Consider the following 23,436-nt stretch of genomic DNA (forward strand, 5'->3'; position numbering starts at 1 on the left):
AAAAAGGAAAGCCAAATCAACAAATGTATAAGGCTATATTAAACTGACAGCTGTCCTAGGAAATTTGCACAGCCAAGAGTTAGCTTGCAAATTCTAGTGTGCAAATTCTTTGAGAGTCTACCACTTCATCAGCTTCATCAGTGTTAAGTTGATGATGTTAATTGTATATGAAAGCATAAATTTAAAAAGAAAAAAAACTCAGTAAAAGGCCAGGGGGTAGGAAATGACAGAAGGGTGCAATCCCATAATGATTTGAATGATTGGCTATGAAATCTTGATAAACAATGATAAATTCCTTGGGAATGTAGCAGGGTAGCAATGAGAAGAGAAGAAATAGTCGTTCTCTTCTCATGGAGTAATCAGGTGATAAGACTTCCTGGGACTAAACCATTTCAGGGAGGATGCCAGGTTGGCAACCCATGGTTTAGGGCCTCTTTCCCCAACTGGATGTCCTCCAGATGTTTTGGAGTAGAGCAACCATCACATGTGATTTTTGGCCATGCCGATTAGGGATGATGGGACATGGAGCCCAAATCATCTGGAGAGCATCACGTTGGGGAAGGTTGATTGGGAGTGTTGGGCCAGGAACTAAGAAGACCCATTTTAAGGGCCAATCCAGCTATGAAGTTTGGGTGAGTAATATTCTCTTAGCCTAGCTAAACTTATAGAGGTGTTATAAGGATAAAAATGGGTATGATGTCCTCCTGAGCTCCCTGGAGGAAGGATGGAGTAAAAATGGATGATACAATCTTGATTCTGAGCCATTGATCGCTTCCTGGGTACCGCAAAAATGGTGGTATTTTATAGCTCAGCTTCTTGTGGTTCTTTTGTGAACATTTCTGACTGTTGTCCCCTATCAGTTCCAGAAAGAGAAGAGGCTCTCCTGTAAATTTTGAAACTGTCATGTTATTGTTATGCTCCACTGTGCCACATCAAAGGATGATTGAGGTAATAGGATGTGGCTGGCTATGAATTCCATTTCCATCCCCTCTGTAATTTTTCGATAAGTACCTCCCTATTAGGCTAAATTCCTTAGCCCATCCTCACCTTCAAAATGTTTCCTTTAATCGTCACAGGATTTGCTTCAACCTGCCACAAGTCAGCTAGCTGCCTTTCTCTCTTTGGCTGTTATTTTATGTCACCTTCAGTTTTGATATAAGTTGTTGCTGCTGCTTTTACTGCTGTTAGTGCTATTGCTACAAAAGGGGCTTTATGGGTAACATAAGAAATGCCCTGCTGGATCAGATCAATCTAGCTATGTAGCCCAGTACCCTGCTTTCCAGTGTGACCAATCGGATGCCTCCAGGAAGCTCACAAGCAGGGCAGAAGACAACAGGCCTCTCTTGCAACCACCACTGAACTGAAGGCTCCATTTAGACATTATTGTTAATAGCAATAAAAAGACCTATTTTTTCTGTGAATTTGTGATTACCAAACATTAATTGTGCAGGTAACAAGTAGAACAGCATAGATGACAGAATGGACCTTTGTTGGGACCTTATAGCTTAAAGCAATAGGACTAAGCAACAGTACAGTGGTACCTCTGGTTGCAAACGGGATCCGTTCTGGAGGCCCATTCACAACATGAAAAGCCCGCAACTTGAAGCGCCATATCTGAGCAGGTGTGTGGCATGATTTGGCGCTTGTGCACATGCGCGAAGCGGGATTTAGCACTACTGTGCATGTGTGAGCAGTGAAACCCGGAAGTAACCCTTTCCGGTACTTCCGGGTCGCTCCGGGACGCAACCTGAAGAAACGTAACATGAAGCAAATGTAACATGAGGTATGACTGTACAACTAGTACCACTAACTGTTAAGGACCCTGCAGGAGGGGAGGGGAGGGGACAGAACTCACTGGTAGAGCATCTGCTTTGCATGGAGAAGGCCCTAGATTTAATCTCTGGCATCTCTAGGTAGGGTTAGGAGATCTGTGTTCAATCCCAGAGATCCACTGTCAATATAGACAAACTGGAATGTGTGCAGAGGAGGGCAACCAATAAGATAAAGGGTCTGGGAACCAAGTTTTATGAGGCCTGGTTGAGGGACATGGGTATGTTTAGCCTGGAGAAGAGAACATGTATAGAATGCTGACGCTGTCCTGACCCAGGATGTTGTTCTTCATCAGGCTGATAGTAAGGCCAAACTCCATGTAGGCTTGAGTAAAATGGTTGATTAGACTCTGTAGAGCCTTACTTGGTGTGTGCTGTCAAGGCTGTGTCATCTGCAGGCAACATCTCATGGATAAGGACCAACCAAACCTTGGTCTTGGTGTGGAGACATGCCAGGTTGAACAGACCTCTGTTGCGCCTTGAATGGGTGTACACACCATCTTCAGCTGAGCTGAAGGCATATGAGAGCACAAGAGCGAAACATATACCAAAGAGAGTAGGGACAAGAACACAGCCCTGCTTCATGCTGCTCTTTATAAGGATGAGCACACTTGATGGTGTCATACATGTTTTCATGGAAGGACGTGATCATTTTGTGGAGCTTAGGAGGGCATCCTATCATACTGAGCAGAGTGAAGAGTCCGTTTTGGCTGATGAGGTCAAAGGCTTTTGCCAGGTCAGCGTACAAGGGGCATCTCTGCTCTTGGCATTTCTCCTGCAGCTGATGCAGTGAGAAGATCATGTTGGCTGAGCTCTAAAGCCACATTGTGAGTTGGGATAGACCCTGTCAGCAAGTGACTGTAATCTGTTGAGAACTACATAGGCTTTCCCCACAGTACTCAGCAGGGAGATTCCATGGTAGTTGTCCCAGTCATGACCAGTGGTCGGCAACCCTTTTCAGCCGTGGGCTGGTCCACCATCCCTCAGACCATGTGGTGGGCCGGACTATATTTTTTTGGGGGGGTGAATGAATTCCTATGCCCCACAAATAACCCAGAGATGCATTTTAAATAAAAGGACACATTCTACTCATGTAAAAACACACTGATTCCCGGACCATCCACAGGCTGGACTGTGAAGGCGATTGGGCCGCATCCAGCCCCTGGGCCTTAGGTTGTCTACCCCTGGTCATGACTGTCACCTTTGTTCTTGTAGACGATCACAATGCTGGTGTTACACATGTCTTGTGGCATGAATCCTTGTTGCCAACACTGCAAGAGGAGGCTGTGGAGGTGTGACATGAGGGAGGAATTGAATCCAGCTTTCAGCACTTCTGTTGGGATTCCATCCTGTCTTGAGTTGATGGCATTCTTCAGCTCGTCAAGGGAGGGAGGGAGATGCAGTTATTAAAAGAGTAGCGAATAAAGATGGGTATAAAATATTTGTCATATTTAACCCTTATTCAGGGGAGTTTTATTTACCTAACTTACAAAGGAAACATTCACAATAAGCTTTTGAACCATTCATACTTTGGCTCCTCCTGCAGAGGAATAGGTAGCCATCAGGTTTAACCACCTAATTGGAGTCTACAGATAGCTGACTCCCCCCAGATGCTACAGGCAGTGTGCTGCAAACTTCTGACTACCACGTAGCTCCCTGTCATCAGAATTCACCTCAGGCCTTGCTGTAATTGACTGATGGGAGACTGTATTTCAGAACATCTTCTATTTTTCGGGAAAGCTGGATGAAGTTCATACATCATCATAATCTATTCTTGGTCTGCCTTGTTATGAAGGGCATTACTGGACAACACTAATGGCCAGAGAATGGCTTTTTAATTTTCTCAGGTAACAGAGATGAAATTTAAAATGCAAATGTTATTTTAAGTGCCTGCTATAATTATCAGCTGGGAAATGGCTCTTTATATTAGTCTTAAAAATGCCTGCATGCATGAAGGTGTTTGCTATTGTACCCTGCAGCTTCAATTAGCTTTAATTTATGCCAAGGTAGCAAGCAAGCATGCCCTTAGAGATCCTGTCCCACAAGCTACTGAAAAGAGTCCTTGGCTATATAAAAAAATAACAATGAAGGAGCTACTTAAGAGATCAAGTAGGACTCTTTGTTGCCATTGGGGACATGTAAGACGCCCTCTCCTAACTGGTCAGTTGTTTAGCATGCAGTGGGTGAAATTCTATCAGCTTGATTCAGAATAAGATGGGTATATTTACAATTAGGGATGGATCAGCATATATATTATTCATCATTTATTAGTTTATATATAGCTTACATGCCAAAATGTCTTCTAAATGGCTTACTGATATAAAATTATAGAATCGCAGCATTGGAAGGAAACCTGGGAGTCATCTAGTCCAACTTCCAACAATGCAGGTTGTTGTTGTTGTTGTTTAGTCGTTTAGTCGTGTCCGACTCTTCGTGACCCCATGGACCAGAGCACGCCAGGCACCTCTGTCCTCCACTACCTCCCGCAGTTTGGTCAAACTCATGCTGGTAACCTCGAAAACACTATCCAACCATCTCGTCCTCTGTCGCCCCCTTCTCCTTGTGCCCTCCATCTTTCCCAGCATCAGGGTCTTCTCCAGGGAGTCTTCTCTTCTCATGAGGTGGCCAAAGTACTGGAGCCTCAGCTTCACGATCTGTCCTTCCAGTGAGCACTCAGGGCTGATTTCCTTAAGAATGGATAGGTTTGATCTTCTTGCAGTCCATGGGACTCTCAAGAGTCTCCTCCAGCACCATAATTCAAAAGCATGCAGGAATCTTAGTTAAATCATCCAGGGCAGATGATCATCCAGCCTCTGCTTGAAAACCCCCAAGGAAGGAGAGTCCACAGCCTTCTGAGGGGGACCATTCCATGGTTGAACAGCTTTTACTGTCAGAAAGTTCTTCCCGATGTTCTGTCAGAATCTCCTTTCTTGAATCCATTGGTTTGATGTTTGAAGATGGCTATCATATCTCCTCCCAGTCTCCTATTTTCCAGGCTAAACATATCCAACTCCCTCAACTGTTGAATTATAAAATTATAAAATCCATCCATGTTTAAAACAGATAACAAAAAGATCCTATCAAAGCACTGAAAAACCATACATAATTAAAATACGCAATACAACAAGTATACCAATTAAAACAAGGAACAATTAAAGGAGGAAATTCAGGGAGTGCTTGCCTGAATTCAGGGAGTGCTGTTGTGTGTCCAGGGCAACTGTCTACCAGCACCGTCTGGTATGCCGGCTGAGAGCCTACCTGCCCACACACTGTCTTGCCAGAGTGGTACATGCTCTAGTTATCTCCTACTTGGACTACTGCAATGCGCTCTACGTGGGTCTACATTTGAAGGTGACCCGGAAACTGCAATTACGGTAATCCAGAATACAGCAGCTGTGGATGGACCTGGGACCTTCTGCATACAAATCGGATACTGTAGCACTGGGCAATGGCTCTTCTCAGAAGGTTCACAACCATCAAGGACTGGCCGATTGTGAAGGAGGCTCAGACAATAAAATGCTTCCATACCCTGTTAAAGCATCTGGTTTGGGCCATCTGGCCCAATAAATGCATTGGAAAGCCTACAAAAATGTATGTTTGGGGGGGGGTGATACATGTGCAATGCATACAAAATGCATATAAAACATGTATAATTTAAATGCAATTTTGAATGCGATCTCTTTTTAAAAGGAGGTGATGGAGGAGGGGAAAAAACCAAGATGCAGTCGACTTAAGACTGATCACATGTGAAATTGACACTGACTGGAAATAGACTGAGCCACCCATCCCTTCTCAGCCTGCAATGCAGAGAAGCATTATGAGTTGGACAAATTTGTAGACTGAACCAGATAATTGCAAACCTAGGCATTGTCGCTAGAGATAAGTGTTCAGAGGAGATTGTTAACAACCAAATGGACTCTGTAGTAGTCAATGCATTTGTGAAATAATCAGGAGCTGTCAGAGTCTATCTGGCTTTATCGCAGCTCTTGGGCTGTGGGGGGGAGGTGTAAAAAGACGGCTAAGTCCAGTCAAAGGCGACTATGGGGTTACGGCACTCATCTGTGTATACTGTGACCATGTCTATAGGAATGGCTCTTAGTATTTATTTATCTCTTCTTAATATTTATTAAATTTCTATACAGTGGTACCTCGGGTTAAGAACTTAATTCGTTCTGGAGGTTCGTTTTTAACCTGAAACTGTTCTTAACCTGAGGGACCACTTTAGCTGATGGGGCCTCCCGCTGCCGCTGCGCGATTTCTGTTCTCATCCTGAAGCAAAGTTCTTAACCTGAGGTACTATTTCTGGGTTAGCGGAGTCTGTAACCTGAAGTGTCTGTAACCTGAAGCATCTGTAACCCGAGGTACCAGTGTACTGCCTTTCTCCTGATGATCACAGGATGGTTTGCACCCCCCCCTTTTTAGGCCTTAGAGGCTCACAGCAAGATTGCTTGCTGAAGATTCTCATTATAAAGACTACAGTCAGGTCTAGCATAAAGAACAGACATGACACAATGCAACTGTGAATCCAGCATAGTACCACACATCCATATACATAGTTTAGATGGCAACAATCAGGCCATGGTGGGGAAGTAAGGGTGACCCATTTGATACACTGCTTGGGGTTGTGGGTTTGGTTTGGTTTTCCATCTTGAAAGCAGCACTGTGTCCAAATTGTCTCCTACATTTTCCATTGCTTGGTGAGAAAAGAACTTGCATGAGAAGATAGTCAGATAAAATTTTCGTGACATTCTCATGAGTGGCGTGAAGGCTCATGTTGTTCCCAGCTCTTTTTGGTAAACAAAAGAAATGAGGTGCCAGTACTCATGTCTCGATAAAAGTGTCATGGACGCCAGCACAAAATGACTGCCATGGGAAGCAAAAATATACCACCACCACCCACACACAAGAGCACTGGTTGTGCCTTACTTTCAGGGTAGCCATGAGGTGTTTTTCAGTCACCTTTATTTCATACTACAAAACATCTCTCTGGTGGTCTGTGTTCTGCAGACTTTATAGTTTCTTGCCCTTCCATGAAACCTCACCATATCCTCAGCTGGGTATTCCTTTAAGTACAGGATGGTGGAAATCTGTTCATTGCTGCCTCCGCATGTAAAATATTTTTACTTTTTAACAAATCAACAAAGCTAGGAGGAAGAACTTCCCTTAAAAACAAGACGAGTGAGCACACTGATCTCATGCACTGGGAAGCCAGACTCCTTTGTTTCCCAGGCTTCAGTTAGAACTCAGGGGAAGTCATTGGTAGATAGCTCAAGCCATGGGGCTGCCAGATCATGAAGTGCAAATAGTCAGGGAGGTGTCAGAGTGGTGTTGAAATGATGAATGCAGGGGTTCCTAGCCCTTGGACCTCCATATGCAGTTGGAGTACAACTCCCACCATCTCTGAGCATTGGTTGGGGCTGCTGGAAGTTGGATTCTCAACAACATCTGGAAGGCTACAGTCAGGCCCTCCAAGTGTCCCTTTTTCCAGGGATACTCCTGGATTTACAGAAGCTGTCCTGGTTTCTGATTTGATCCCGGAATGTCCTGCTTTTCCTTAAGACATCCCTATTTTCATCAGATAAATGTTGGAGGGTATGCCACAGGTTAGACACCCTGGCTGAACAGAAATGGAAACGTACACATAACACCAAAAACCACCTCACAACCAGAAAGCAAGCTTTGCTTCACCCACTAAAATTCTGAATACGTTCTAAAGGTCCATGAGAGTGTGAAGAAGAATCGAAGCCATTTCTGCAAGGAATACACCTTTTTTGAGAAATTGGAAGATAGTTCAGCACTGCGGTACTTGAAACCAGCAATTGCTGATACCAAATTTAAAAGCAGACTGTTTACATTCAGCAAGGCATCTCTCTGCTGGCCAGCTTAAGACAACGCCAATATGCTGCAATTTTAACTACTACAACAAGTTTGAAGGTGCTCTTTTTTGAATCTTAGCTTCACTTCAAAGATAGCAGCCCTAACTCACAGTTTTAAGAAATACCTTCCAGTTGTGATTTGCCACTCAGATCCTACCCGGGTCACTGATTTCAAGCTTCTTCTATGCATTAGGAAAAGAAAAAAGAAATACTTGTTTCAAAAGTTATCTGTTGGTTCACACATTGTTTTGAATTTCTGTTTGGGGACCATAATGTGGGAGCAGGCAGGCAGCAGCACGTTGTCTTTAAAAAAGTGTAAATTTAATTGATGTAGTGAAAACAGTTCGGAAACTTCAGCTGCTGTAGAATTTGGTGGCCAGGTTGCTCACTAGGTTAGACTGTTTGAGCATATTACACTGATCCTGGTCTGACTGCACTGGCTGCCAATTAGTTTCTGGGCCGAATTCAAAGTGCTGGTTTTGACCTGTAAAGCCTTAAACAACTCAGGACCACAATACCTCAAGGACCATGTCTCGCCATATGAACTGACCCAGACCCTGCAATCCATGTGTCTCCTCCAAGGTAGGTCTGGAGGGTGACACACAATAATTCTTTTCTACAGTCCACTAAGAGCTAGAGGTCAGAGCTACTGGGATATGGAGAAGCACACGTCAGCACCAGTTGTTTCAGCAAACACTAGAGTGAATCCCTTAAGTTGGTCCTGGAAGCCAACTGGAAGCCAATGCAGCTGTTTCAAAATAGGTGTTCATAGAATTGTAGAGTTGGAAGGGAACAAAAGACCAGTGGCGTAGCGTGGGTTGTCAGCACCCGGGGCAAGGCAAGTAATTTGCGCCCCCTAACCCGTGGATTTTAGCACCCGAGTGCGAGCGCCCCCCCCCGATGTTGTACCCGGTGCGGCCGGCACCCTTGGCACCCCCCACGCTACGCCACTGTTCCAACGTTCAGCTTCACTGGATGCCCATGAGTTATATTGTACGGAGAGAGGGATAAAAACTTTCCTCTCTGTCCACTCTCTCCTTGCCATGCCTAGTTTTGCAGGCTTCTCTCCTGTCACCTCTTGCTTGCCTTTTCTCTAAACTAAAAACAAACCCAATGCTGCCGCCTTTCCTCAGGGCACCGGCTCCATCCCCTTGCTTAGATTCCTTCTACCAAAGCTGAAAGCAGCCTGAAGTTCCTCCTGATCATGAATGGGAAACAGCTGGCGAAGCCGGCGGCCTGCCAGGGAAGGGATCTCTTCCTAACTCCTGCTCCACGGAGCCCGTTCCTTGCAAGCACTCCCTGTCCCTCGGATGGCGAGCGCCTTTGGAAACGCGGAGCAGGCGCTTGCCGGCGAGCAGCCCCCCCCCCCGCCCCTTCCCAAGCTAATCCTTTTAAAACCGAAAGCCCCTTAACCCGCTGGCGAGAGGCTTAGCCGGGCCTCGCCCGCCCACCGGCTTCCTCTCGGAGGTTTTTGGGGAGCGCAGGGCGCGGCGAGGCCCCTCGGAGCTCTCCTCCCTCCCAGTCGGCAGAAGCAGCTGCCGCCTGTGGCTGGGCTGAGGGGATGGCAGCGCGTCGGGGTGCGGAGGCTGCCCGTGCCCGGCCAGGCGTCGGTGGCGGCGTCGGCGCTGCTGCAGCGGCTGCTCCTTCTGCAAGCAATGAGTGGAGCGCAGCTGCAGCGGCGGCGGGGGGCGCGCGCGCCCTAGGGCGCAAGGCTGGCGGTGGCGGCGGGGAGCCCGGCGGAGGAAGGAACTTGTCCCTTCCCTCTGGACTCACGCCCCCCCCAGATGTTGTACCCAGTGCGGCCGGCACCCCTGGCACCCCCAACGCTACGCCACTGCAAAAGACACATCTAGTCCAAGAAATGCAGGAATCACAGCTTAAAGGGGTTCTAAGAGTTCTAAATGAGTCCAGCTTTTCCTAACCTTTTACCCTACATATGTTTTGGACTACTGTTGGCCATGCTGATACAAATTCTACACCAACAACTTCTGAAAAGCACATCTACAGTACAACTAGGTGGTTTGCTATGCATTGGTTTCCTATCCTATATGACTTGGCCTCAGCTTTCCTTGAACTATTCAGCTTAGCAAGAGGGAGCAACCTGAGGAGTAAATTATACATAACTCCTGAACATCAAGGCACCTAAAATATTAATTTCTTCACACTGTAACAGCATCAGCTGAACAAGCAAAGACTAGGGGGTAATTTTGCTCAGTCCACTTTCTTGTTTGTTTAGTTCTGTCGACGGCAGGTAAGGCTTTTGTTCTCCCCTGAAAGCTCAGGTAACCCACTTGCAAAAGCTGGAAATTTATCTGGAGCTAGTGGAGGCTGGTCAAGCAGGCCCAATGGGGCACTGCCCTGCAAACCTCAGTCTGCGAGAAATGGTGAGAGGATGCAGTGCCAGCAAAGGGGGAGTAGCAGATGAAACCGATGGAGTATGTAGAATTAGCAAGTTTGATGAGTAAAATGAGAGAACAAGAAGTGACAACATTTAAAGATGATTGGAAATTATTTGTAGATTATTTTAAAAATAACACCCATTTGTAAGAATGTTAAAACGCTAGCTGGTTTGGAGTAAGCTTAGTAGTTTAAAATTGTAATGAGGAAAATTTGGAGGTAAGAATGATTATGAAAAGCAGAATACGCAATTTGAGGAAACTATGGAAGGTTGGAAGGGAAGTTGAGCACAAGAAATTATTTGATGAAATGATTGAAATGTACTGTATTATTGTTTGTTGTTTTTCTGTCTTTTTCTTTTTTTCTTCTCCGATTGTATTTTGGAATGTGTGTGTGGGCGTGTGTGCATGTGTGTGTGTAGATAGATGATAGATAGATGGATGATAGATAGATAGATGATAGATAGATAGATAGATGGATAGATAGATGATAGATAGATTAGATAGATTAGATAGATAGATAGATAGATAGATAGATAGATGATAGATAGATAGATAGATAGATAGATAGATAGATAGATAGATAGATAGATAGATATAGATATAGATAGATGATATAGATAGATGATAGATAGATAGATAGATAGATAGATGATAGATAGATAGATGATATAGATAGATAGATAGATAGATAGATAGATAGATGATAGATAGATAGATAGATAGATAGATAGATAGATAGATGATAGATAGATGATAGATAGATAGATAGATAGATAGATGATAGATAGATAGATAGATATAGATGATAGATGATAGATGATAGATGATAGATAGATAGATGATTGATAGATAGATAGATGATAGATAGATAGATAGATAGATAGATAGATAGATAGATAGATAGATAGATGATAGATAGATGATAGTGCTTTTTTCTGGGGGACAGAGGGGTACACATACTCCCAAGCATTTTGTAAATCTAAGTTTGGCCTCATTGAGGGGCAGTATTTCAATATGAGTAGGAAAATGAGAGTACCCCTAAACATTTTTTTTTAGAAAAAAGTACTGTGTATGTGCACACATATACACAGTCTGCCCCCAACTAGTTCCCAACTGCCTGCTTTGTTACTTACAACTAGTCAGGGGGTGACTGCCTGTTACTGACTCTGGCTCCACCTACTGTTGGTCCTCCTGCCTTTCCAAATGAGCCCCCAGTGACTGGAACTAGCGGGAGCTGGGTGAGTGGGTTCAAAATGTCTGGAGAGCACCAGTATGGGAAAGGCTGGGCTAGGCAGATGCCCCAATTCTGCAGCGCTAGATTTGATCACAGATTGAAGATAGTCCCCTGTGAAATATGCAAGAGACCATTAAAACGGAAACCGCTTGTCAAGGGCTCTTAAGCTGCTTTTACAGAGTAGAAGCCAGTTAGGGGAAGTCGAGAGTGGCAAATAATTGAATTCTCTCCCCGGCTCCTGCTCTCCCTAACACATTGCTGCATGAGCTCCTGACAAGAGAGCCTTAATGAAATCCCTAATGGAATTTTTTTCCCAGCACTCAAATCACCCAAAGTGAGGAGAGGTTCCTTGTTCAAGAACATCACCATTCTATATGGCACAATGCATGTTCCTTATAATATTGCTTACCAGACCAACCCTAAGGTATTAGAGCAGATCACCAAGCCAATAAACAAAAGCCAATTATACTGTAATGTAGTAATCGATGCGGCAGAAGGAGAGGGGACATAGCGAGGCCCACTGTATCGGCTCTGCATCAGAGGTAGGGCTAAGTTAGCCCATTCCATTGGCTTCCCCCCTTCCCACAACTGCCTCCATTGCAACAACATGATATGATCCTCACGGGAGTGTCATATAGGAAACAGGAGGCATTTGAGTCAAAGGAGCCTAGAGCCATATTCATACCATGCATTTAAAGTGCTATGATTCCACTTTATACAATCATGGCTTCCCCCAAAGAATCCTGGGAATTGCAGTTTGGTTAAGGGTGCTGAGAGTCACTAGAAAACTCTCATTCCCCTCATGGAGCTACAATTCTCAGAATGGTTTAACAATCAATCCCTCTTCAAAGGAAACTGTGAGAATTGTGGCTCCAGGAGTTGAATAGGAGTCTCCTGAGGACTCTCAGCACTCTTAGCAAACTACAGCTCCCATAATTCTTTGAGGGAAGCCATGTTTGTTTAAAGTGGTATCATAGTGCTTTAAAGACTGGGTGTGAATGTAGCCATACAGTGGATTATTGGTGCACTCAATGGAGATCTTTGCAAGGGTGTCATTATATATATATATATATATATATATATATATATATATATATATTGGTTTCGTAGATTTTCACGGGTACAGGAATGCAGGTTTTGGTGTCCTTGGGTGTCTTCCCGTGTAAAAGTTGGGGTGTCTAGGCGACGTTTCGACGAGGTCTCACTCGTCATCTTCAGGCTGGTGAAGAAGAAGCCGAAAGCACCAGCCTGAAGATGACGAGTGAGACCTCGTCGAAACGTCGCCTAGACACCCCAACTTTTACACGGGAAGACACCCGAGGACACCAAAACCTGCATATATATATATATATATATAAAGATATTTATTAAAGTTTCAACATTTTACAAAAATAAGAAGAAAAAAAGAAAAAAGAAAACAGTAAAAACAGTTAAAAACAAATCAGTTTTTCCAAATCTTATCTTTCATTTGCTTGTTTCCCTGACCTCCTCACACCTCCCTTTTTTGTATTCCAGTTCAATTAGTTAGTTCAGCAAATCCTTTCCCTTTTTGATTTTATCTTAATCTTTTATCTTAATATATTATAGCTTTATATCATCACCTGTTAACAAACCATTTTATATATTCCTTTATTACATTGCTACTAAAAACCGCTTAACTTCACAAGGGTGTCATGATAAAGCAAAGCAGAGGAAGGAAGTTGCTTGTGATTTCTGGTCAGACATGCAGCTTTTCTGTGAAAAAAGAAGTTGAGGTTCCATTTACGGAAGACTCCTGCAGCAACACTTGAGTGTATTGGCTTGAGTGTATTGTCAGTGCAGGGATCCAAACACTAAAGGAACAAATGTTGGCACCTCATCACCAGATCTCTGGCGATTCACCATCAGCCAATGTAGAGCCTTGATAAGGCTTTCATTTCCCTCAGTGGTGAACTGGGGCAGCAACAGGTCTATTCTGAGCCAAAGGCCCATTTTTATTTTATTTTTAAATTTATTACCTAGGAATTGCATCTTCCAGAAGTTCTCAGTTCATAGTCTGACTGAGGATATGGGAGATAAATTTAGTTTGCATTTAAAGGTGAACTGACCTAATTCACACATTCTGTCACATAGAGAAACTGAAATACATCCACCACTTAAAATATGTACTTCTCTGGATTTTGAAAGGCAATTCTTCAGCCAAGGAATGTGTACAAAAGTACATATTCTGTGGTAAAGTGCAGAAATATGCATGTATTCATAGGAACAAAGTATATAAATGGATTACGTTAAGACTTACAAACCACATGCAAACAGATATATATTAAGAGAAATTCACAGTAAAATGTTGAAATTTCATGAGGGCTTTTTTAAAAATGTGAAAATGTGGAGAAGTTGATTTAAGACTGGAATAAAACCAAAAGTGACCAAACCCCACATCCCTAATTCTGATTGGGGCAGCTGCTGAAATTTGTTCTATTTGATATGTGGGTTGGTAAGAGAATTGCCTTGGGCCTAGTGTTGGGTTTTCTTCTGCCCCTCCCCATTTTGAAGCTGAGTTTGGTGTGTGTATGTCTACTACACATTTCACAATGGGGCTGAATTCTGAGGCTCCTGCACCAACACAGCTGTAGGGCAGGGATGGGGAACCTTTGGTCCTCTAGATGTTGCTGGGCTACAGCTCCCATCATTCCTGACCATTGGCCATGTTGGCTGGGGCTGATGGGAGTCTATTCCCAGCAACCGGTATCAGGGTCATACTGCCTCCAACAGGAGAGACCCATCCTGGCTAGTAGTTCTCCCTGCTTAGAACAAAAGAACATGAGGAGAGCCTGCTGAATCAGGCCAATGGTCCATCTTGTCCATTTTACCAGATGCTCGGTCCATTTCCCATGAGAACTTGTTTCTTCTTCTTCTTCCTCCTCCTCCTCCTCCTCTTCCTCCTCTTCTTCTTCTTCTCCTCCTTCTCCTTCTCCTTCTCTCTCTTAACTTACTGCATGGATGGAACATTTTTTCCAAATGCTTCTTGCTCTAGCACAGCAGGTGCACTGAAAGTTCATCCAGGAGCTTGTAGGCAGCCTTTGTGTCCTTACTTTTCCTTAACCATTGCTCGCTTCCAAGGAGATGTGTTCCCTTCCTTCCTCTTCACATCAACCCAGTGCACTTCTCTTGCCTCATTAGTGCTTCATCATGCCAGTTTGTTATTTTGCTTCTTTAGCGTGTGCCCCCCCCCCCAGTAGGATTGGGGAGGAAAAGGGTTCATTACTTGGTAGAGGGAAAGGCCACATAATATAGTCATTAGCATTTTCCCCAGAAGCAAGAACCAAATTCTAATTAGGTTTATTAGGAAACAAATGGAGAACAGAAGGGTTGCCTGCAAGATCCAGCAGCCAAAGAACTTAGCGATTCTGCAGTCAGCAAGTGCCTTTTTGTCTGGGGTGCGGGGTGGGAGACCAAGGATTTGAATCTTGCCCTCACCAAAGATGGGGGACAAATTTGATTCACTTTGCATTTCAATGAGAACTGCCCTAATGTGCACTTCCGCAAACTGTACACAAACCGAAACACAATCTGCCTTCGAAATTCACACGTTTCAAATCTCCAGCAAAGTAATGTGTACAAAAATACATTATGGTAGGCTAAAGTCTAGGGACGCGGGTGGCACTGTGGGTTAAACCACAGAGCCTAGGACTTGCTGATCAGAAGGTCGGCGGTTCAAATCCCCGTGACGGGGGGGGGGGGAGCTCCTGTTGCTCGGTCCCTGCTCCTGCCAAACTAGCAGTTCGAAAGCACGTCAATGTGCAAGTAGATAAATAGGTACCGCTCCGGCGGGAAGGTAAACAGCGTTTCCGTGCACTGCTCTGGTTCACCAGAAGCGGCTTGGTCATGCTGGGCACATGACCTGGAAGCTGTACACCGGCTCCCTCGGCCAATAAAGCGAGATGAGTGCTGCAACCCCAGAGTCAGCCATGACTGGACCTAATGGTCTGTGGTCCCTTTACCTTTACTAGGCTAAATTCTGCACAAAAAAATGCATATGTTAGTGAAAATAGCAGGCACTTAAAGGTTGAATTTGCCCTCTGGACCAGACATTCCTTGTCCCTGTTCTGAAACATCACCCCCTATAGTAGCCAGGATCACAGATACAGGCGGAGCAATAAGTATGGGGGAATGAGTGGAAAGGCAGTGGAGTTTTTGAAAACTATGCAGCAAAATCCTGATCATTCAGGGTTCCCAAGACTCAGGAAGCTTCAACTAAATATGCAGAGGAAGCTGCCTTATACAGAATCAGACTGTTGTTCCACTTAGCTCAGCATTGTCCACACTGACTGGCAGCAGCTCTCCAGAATTTCAGACAGAGTTCTCTCCCCATCCTACCTGAAGATGCCAGGGAGTGAACCTGGGACCTTCTGCACACAAAGCATGATGCTCTACCACTGAGCTATGGCCCTTCTCCAGTAGAATCCCCTGACCCAACCTTCCTGCTGAATGCGGGAAGGCCAAAGATGGTTGCAAGAATATATTGGGGTGAGGTTAGTACACATGAGCCTTCAACAGGTTGAACATTTCGGTATCTGAACAGTGCTAAAGTTAAACAGTGCAATCCTAGGCATGTTTACTCAATGGCTGCCATATGTTTAGGATTTCAAAGGCAGAATTGATGTTTGGGGGAAATTTCTGAAAGGCAGCGCTTTTTGCCCTGGATCTTAGGAAATACTGAATATCAGTTGCTGGGTATCAATTGCTGGAATCCAGTGAGAGGGGAGAGTGCTCTTGTGCTTGAATCCTGCTTGTGGGCTTCCCAAATGCATCTTGTTGGTCACTGTGAGAACAGGATGCTAAACTATATGGGCCATTGGCCTGATCCAGATGGCTCCTCCTCCTCCTCTTCTTCTTTTTGATATTATGTATTTTTTATTATATAATGGATTACATTCAACCTTCATTGTACTCGGAGTATAATCATTGAAATTGACAGGGAACTAACTTAGGCCCATTAATTTTAGTGTCTTTACTCTGAATAAACCTTGTTTGAATGCAGCGCTTATACAGGGTGGCCCAAAAGTAGATATACTTTCCATACATACATACAGTGGTACCTCGGGTTAAGAACTTTGCTTCAGGATGAGAACAGAAATCGCGTGGCAGCAGCGGGAGGCCCCATTAGCTAAAGTGGTACCTCAGGTTAAGAACGGTTTCAGGTTAAGAACGGACCTCCAGAACGAATTAAGTTCTTAACCGGAGGTACCACTGTACATACATACATACATGATTGTTTTTCGTTTCTGATATTTTGAATGATCAGAATTTGAGTCAAGAACAAACAAAGTGGATTCTAAAGCAGCACACCTACTTTTGGGCTACCGTGTGTGTGTGTGTGTGTGTGTGTGTGTGTGTGTTGCTCATTATTTTAAACTGTAAGTTGCTGAGAGGTATGATTGCAGTAGGTGACTCACAAATCACATCAAACACACAGTGAATAGTGTTTAGGAACCATTCCTAATTCTGCCCTCACTCCCACTCTCATCAAGGTTTATTTTTTATAAAGCACTGGAATGTATTTTAGCAGGCTAATAATGCGCAGTGGACCTTTTTAGTACGTAGCCAGCAGTAGCCCATTGGGACTGGTAGGGTGGAAGGTGGGGACGCCAACAGTAGGTGGCCCCAGAGCCAATGTTAGGTGGAGCCAACAACTTCTAGAGAGCCAGTGTGGTGTAGTGGTTAAGAGCGGTAGTCTCGTAATCTGGTGAACCGGGTTCGCTTCCCTGCTCCTCCTCATGCAGCTGCTGGGTGACCTTGGGCTAGTCACACTTCTCTGAAGTCTCTCAGCCTCACTCACCTCACAGAGTGTTTGTTGTGGGGGAGGAAGGGAAAGGAGAATGTTAGCCGCTTTGAGACTCCTTCGGGTAGTGATAAAGTGGGATATCAAATCCAAACTCCTCCTCCTCCTCCTCCTTCTTCTCCTCCTCCTCTTCTTCTTCTTCTTCCCATCCTTCACCCTGTTGAGTTCTACAGGAAGCTGACATATGCACACTCCCCGGTTGAGTTGTAAGTAAGAAGGCAGGCAAGAGGGGCTGGCTGAGGGCAGACTGATGTTGATGGGGCATTGCCCCATTTGCCCTAATGTGCTGCCCCACTGAGAGGTAGGTTGCCCACAGGACTTTAAATTGTCACAAGGACATTGGGGTGGGTATTAGGTTCCACCAACCTTTTGATACAATACAGCTCAGACTGGGCCAGAAAATGGATTGCTCCAGCACTTTCCCCCTCTCCATCATGTATCACCAGGGGTTATCTGGTACCCAGGCACAATCTATCACCCCCACCCCCCAGAGATAAATGGCTAACGGTTAAAAAAAGTATGATCATTACGTTGAAGTGATGAGCCAGGAGGTCATCGAGTTTGACAAGAGCAAGGAAAGTCATTTCCTGTGGTATCATTAGCTGTATTTTAGAGAACAGGCCTCGTAATTGCTATGGTAATTGGACCCTGGATCTGCCTGTGAGAGCATGTTGGTTATTTTTAACATTAATTTCCATGCAAAGGAGAGAGTTAGCATTTCACTTTCATTGCAAGGCGCTCTGCAGAAGACTGAACTGTGGGTTGATACCTGCGGCAGCTGGGGTGAATTCTCAGGTTCCTGCATGGTTTGAATATCCAAAAATGTTTAGACAGTGCCCAGAGTAATACTCAGCCATTATCACAATTGTAGTGGATGGGAAAAAATGCATATCCTGGTTCAAATAGGATGGGGGGCCTAACCTGTTGCTCTCCAGGTAGTTTCATACTATAGCTCCCATCATCCCTGGCTATTGCCCATGCTGGCTGGAGCTTATGGGACTTATTAATTAATCAAATAATTAAATCTATATCCCACTCTACCTCTCAAAGGAGGCAGCCAATTAAATTAAATTAAAACTATTAAAAAATATTTTAAACAATTCAAATACAGATGCAAACTGAGAGAGAACTCCATTTCTTGAACGGGAAAAGTCTCTAAATTAGGCACCAAAAAGACAAGTGAGATGGCACCTGCCTAATATTTAATAGGAGGGAATTCCACCACAGTAATGACCCAATTTCTGTATTGTGAGGAACTGACTTCCTTATAAGATGTAGGAGGTCCTTGCCTGCAGAGCACAGTGGTCAATTGGGTGCATAAGGAGTGAGATGATATTTCAGTTGTTCACTGTTGAGTAACATCTTGGAGTAAAGTTAAAGGTAAAGGATGCCTGGACAGTTAAGTCTAGTCAAAGGCGACAATGGGGTTGCGGCGCTCATCTCACTTCAGGCCGAAGGAGCCGGTGTTTGTCCACAGACAGCTTTCCCGGTCATGTGACTAGCATGACTAAACCACTTCTGGTGCAATGGAACACTGTGATGGAAACCAGAGCGCACGGAAATGCCTTTTACCTTCCCACCACAGCGGTACCTATTTATCTACTTGCACTGGCGTGCACGGCTAGGTTGACAGGAGCTGGGACAGAGCAATGGGACCTCACCCCGTTGCAGGGATTTGAACCGCCAACCTTCTGATCGGCAAGCCCAAGAGGCTCAGTGGTTTAGACCACAGTGCCACCCATGTCCCTAATACCTAGGAGGCCACAGACTAGAACCCCCATCACCCAGAAAAAGAAGCATCCCTGGGTGATCCTATACACACAAGATGGAGGGGAGATAAGTGACCAGTGCATATGGGTGAACCATTTCCAAAAAATTACAAAGCCCTGAACAACTTATGTCCAGGGTCCCTCAGGGGCTCCTTAAACCCTTACATTTCAGATTGATCACTAAAATAATCTGCAGGAGCATTGCTAGTTGTTCTCCAACTTGGTGAGGCTCTTATTGACAACAATAAAAAACTGTGTCTATAGTGTCATCAACCCAGTCCCATGCAATACTCTGCCAACAGACATTCAGCAGGTGCTTTCTGTGCCAACTTTTTTAATAAAAATGTTTTTATTGAAATATTTTCATGTGTAACAAAGGTACATATAATGTCTGTTTTCAATTCACAGAGTCCTTTCTATAGGTCAGTTACATTCAGTGTGAGACACTGTAGGGAGAGAGAAGGGGGAGATGATGATATTTTATTATTTGGCATAGTGTATGTGCAGAGGTTCTTTCTTTCTTTATTAATTTATTCATTAATGTTGGTGGTGCGAGAGGATGGAGAGCCCAGAGCATGGTTGGTTGTGTTCAGTTGATTGCAGTGAGTTTTGCTTGGGGGTGGTTGTTGGGTCAATTTGTATGTATGTTGGGGGAGTTAGGTCATTGTCTTGTTGGAATGCATATGGGATAAAGGGGAGCCACACCAGGGTGAAGACATCCTCTTCCATTTGTCTCTGTGCTAATTTCAGTTTGCTGGTTAGCTTTTCTAGTAGGGTTGCTCCCCGTACAGTTTAAATGGCTGCTGAATACGTCTCTATTCTGCCAGGGCCATGCAGACAATTAAGAATGCACCCTTCCACAGTGGTTAATACATGTCTGCTCTTAACTTTCTGTAACTGTTTTTATTGCACATTTTTATATTCCATTGGTGTAAACCAGGGGTCAGCAAACATTTTCAGTGGGGGGAGGGGCGGTCCACTGTCCCTCAGACCTATTTTGGAGGGGGGAATGATGGAAGAGTGCCACAAGCCCCTGTGGCTGCTTACCTGTGTCTTGCGAGTGGCAGGGGCTGGCGGCAGTGGCGGAGGGATGATGAGCGGCATGCAAAAGGGCTCTAGAGAGATGCTGCTTAAAATGATGGCCGCTCGAGTGCTGCTGCTGCTGCTGGCACCAACAAAGCCCAGCCCCCTTCCTCCTCTAGGCAGGGCGGGGAGAAGCCAGGAGGAGGGAGGGAGGAGGCGCCGGCGCCGTGTGAGGGAGAGGGACAGAGAGGGGAAGAACGCGCGCACTGGTGATCCACACAGCAATTCCCGGACCGTCCGCGGGCCGGATCCAGAAGACAATTCGGCCTGATCTGGCCTGCGGACCTTAGTTTGCCAACCCATGGTGTAAACCACTTAGATATTGTTTTTGTGACATAACGGTATGCAAATGTTTTTATAAATAAATAAAATTGGATCCCTCCATTTAAATGGAGAAAAGCTTAATGAAAGCTAAGGTGTGGTTTTTGTTGTTGTTTTTTAAATGCTCAGTACATCTTAGTCTTCATTTTTATTCTCTCTAGGTGCAAACAGATGTCCTATCCTGATGACCTGCCCCAGATCTCGGTGGTCTTTATTTTTGTAAATGAGGCTCTATCTGTCATCTTGCGCTCAGTACACAGTGTTGTGAATCACACCCCATCCCACCTGCTCAAGGAGATTATCTTGGTGGATGACAACAGTGACAATGGTGAATATTCAAAACACCTGTTTGTTTGTTTGTTTGTTTGTTTGTTTGTTTGTGTTTGTTTCTGTTTCTTACTAATATACATGTTTGGATTGTCCATAATGGGGAAAAAGCTGTTGAGGAAAAATGATTCATATATACTTATGAGCAGCTTGTTTTCCCACTATGGGGAAACAATGTGCTAATTGCGTGCTGTGCAATGCCACAGCTTAGTGGCAGAGTGTATACAAAAGGTCCCACGTTCAAATTCTGGTATCTTCAGGCAAGACTAAAACTCTTGTCTGAAACCCTTGAGAACTGCTGTCAGACCGTGTAAACACTGGACTAGATGGACCAATGACAGCTTTCCATGTGCCACAGAGCTGTGGCCCTTTCCCTGCAAACATATGGGTTCTGCACTGCATTCGCACCACAACTGATCCTGTTCTCCCCAACGTTGCCCTAACTGTCAAGTTCCTAATTATATTTGTGCTTTCACATGACATAAAAGAGAAATACAGCAGAAGTTTAGTCCTGCTTTCTGTGTCATTTGCTTCCAGGAGAAAAAAAAAGAATCGAATTGCAAATAACACGAAAATTAGTGCTAAACTTGTGCTTGTTCTGCTTCAATGGAGGCGGCAGGTATGGACACCAAAAAGAATGAAGATATAGAGGTATTGTTTCTGTTGAAGGAGAACTTGTGATCCAATCTTGGGGTGCAATATGTATATTTACTGTGGGGGGCACTTTAAGTTTAGAAACATAGCAAATGGCCTTGCACTGAGTCAGACCACTGGTCTATCTAGTTCAGTAATGACTATACCGACCAGTTTCCGGCAGGGGTCTTTCCCAGCCCTACCTGGAAATGCTGGGAATTGAACATGCGACCTTCTGTATTCTAAGTCAGATGTCCTACCACTGAGTTATGGCTCTTCCCAAGTAAATCTTTCTTAAGCTTTGGTCAGTGTGACCAACTTATTACAATTTAATGCACAGAAACTCATTATATCTCATGATTTGGAATAGTAATACCAATAATAATTAATAATAATAATAATATTCAAATGGCCCAATCCATTTCATTTTGGGCTACCTAACATAGGAAATGCACAATAATATAGAGTAACCCCAATATGTTACACTATCCAACTAAATCCTATTCAGAATAGACCCACTGAAATTAATGAACTTAAGTGAATAAAGTCCATTAATTTCAATGTGTCTACTCCAGGTAGCACAATCATTGAATACTACCCTATGTTTTTGAAGTAATTTTTAAATGGTGGGGCAGACAGAAGGGACTAAGTACTGAGTAATTTGGCATGATTGAATTGTCCTCATTCATGTCTTCAGAAATGTTTGTTGTTGTTGTTGTTTAGTTGTTTAGCCATGTCCGACTCTTCGTGACTCCATGGACCAGAGCATGCCAGGCACTCCTGTCTTCCACTGCCTCCTGCAGTTTGGTCAAACTCATGTTGGTAGCTTTGAGAACACCGCCCAACCATCTCGTCCTCTGTCATCCCCTTCTCCTTGTGCCCTCAATCTTACCCAACATCAGGGTCTTTTCCAGGGAGTCTTCTCTTCTCTTGAGGTGGCCAAAGTATCGGAGCCTTCAGCTTCAGAAATGTTTACTCCGAGTTAAGTGAGATTCTGTTGAAATGAAACAGAATGTGCTTCTCAACTCCCAAATCTCCTTGTCTCTTTGTTTTTACAGTTGAGCTGAAGTTTAATTTGGACCAGTATGTCCACAAGAGATACCCAGGGCTGGTGAAAATAGTTCGTAATAACAAACGAGAAGGGCTGATCCGAGCCAGAATCCAAGGTTGGAAGGCAGCAACATCACCAGTGGTTGGGTTTTTTGATGCTCACGTCGAGTTCAACACCGGCTGGTAAGGTCTATGATAGGTAGGACATGGGCAGGGGAGATGGCATAATGGACAAGTTGGGGCAGGGATGCTAAGCCATGGAAACTGAGAAAAATCTGAAGCCTGTAGTCTGTATTCGAAGTGCTGTGTTTTTTTTTACTAATGTAGCTGAGTCATAGGAAAGGTTATCAGAGAAAGAGAATTCTCTCTTAACCCACCAGTGGCAACGCATTCGTCCTTCACTCATCTAGGACAAGGATTGTAGGCTAGCTAATTTAAGTATTAAATATTAACAGTTAATGTATCTCAGGTGTAAGCTTCAAGGTTGTGCTTTGTGATAGAATGGATGCTTGAATCGGGCAATTGGTAAAAAGCTAAAAGGACGGCTGCTTTAACTGGCAATCGATAAAAGACCTTGAGAACTTGCTGAGACACTTTTATTACCATGCCTGAGATGGTGGTGGAGTTTGAAATGCTGTCTGCAGACTGCTAAAACTCTGTCTCATGACAACTTCATTCCAGTTACTGAAACTTAGGCTTGAACTGCACATTCCACAGAGTCCCAAGTTTCCTTCCTTCCTTCCTTCCTTCCTTCCTTCCTTCCTTCCTTCCTTCCTTCCTTCCTTCCTTCCTTCCTGTTGGTTTAACCCAACACAGCCTGGGTCACTCTGCAACTAGCCACAATGGCTATGTTGTGCCACCACAATGCTTCTAAATACCACTAGCAAGAAATAACAGGAGGAGAGAGGGCTCTTGTGCACATCAGGAGGTGCGGCCAGTTGACATACTCCTGCTTCTGATAGCTCAGTTGGTTAGATGTGGTGCTAACAATGTCAAGGTTGCAGGTTCGATCCCAGTACAGTGGTACCTTGTTTCTCAAACTTATTCCATTCTGGGAGTCCATTCAACTCCCAAAACCATTCAAAAACTAAGGC

The 23,436-nt window shown here is 44.4% G+C and overlaps 1 protein-coding gene across 2 annotated transcripts in view; it reads left to right on the forward strand.

Moving 5' to 3' along the window:
* Positions 1 to 23,436, forward strand: part of GALNT9 (polypeptide N-acetylgalactosaminyltransferase 9) — a 197,562-nt gene that overhangs the window by 61,215 nt on the left and 112,911 nt on the right. Inside the window, exons 3-4 of one of the 2 annotated variants that reach the window (XM_028710651.2) lie at positions 20,494 to 20,660; positions 22,351 to 22,525. In XM_028710651.2, coding sequence (XP_028566484.1) covers positions 20,494 to 20,660; positions 22,351 to 22,525 — 342 coding nt within the window. Of the gene's footprint in view, positions 1 to 20,493; positions 20,661 to 22,350; positions 22,542 to 23,436 lie in introns of those variants that run through there. The other variant, XM_028710652.2, reaches the window with a different exon arrangement.

The sequence above is a fragment of the Podarcis muralis genome, chromosome 16, assembly GCF_964188315.1.
Source record: "Podarcis muralis chromosome 16, rPodMur119.hap1.1, whole genome shotgun sequence".
Taxonomy (NCBI): Eukaryota; Metazoa; Chordata; class Lepidosauria; order Squamata; family Lacertidae; genus Podarcis; species Podarcis muralis.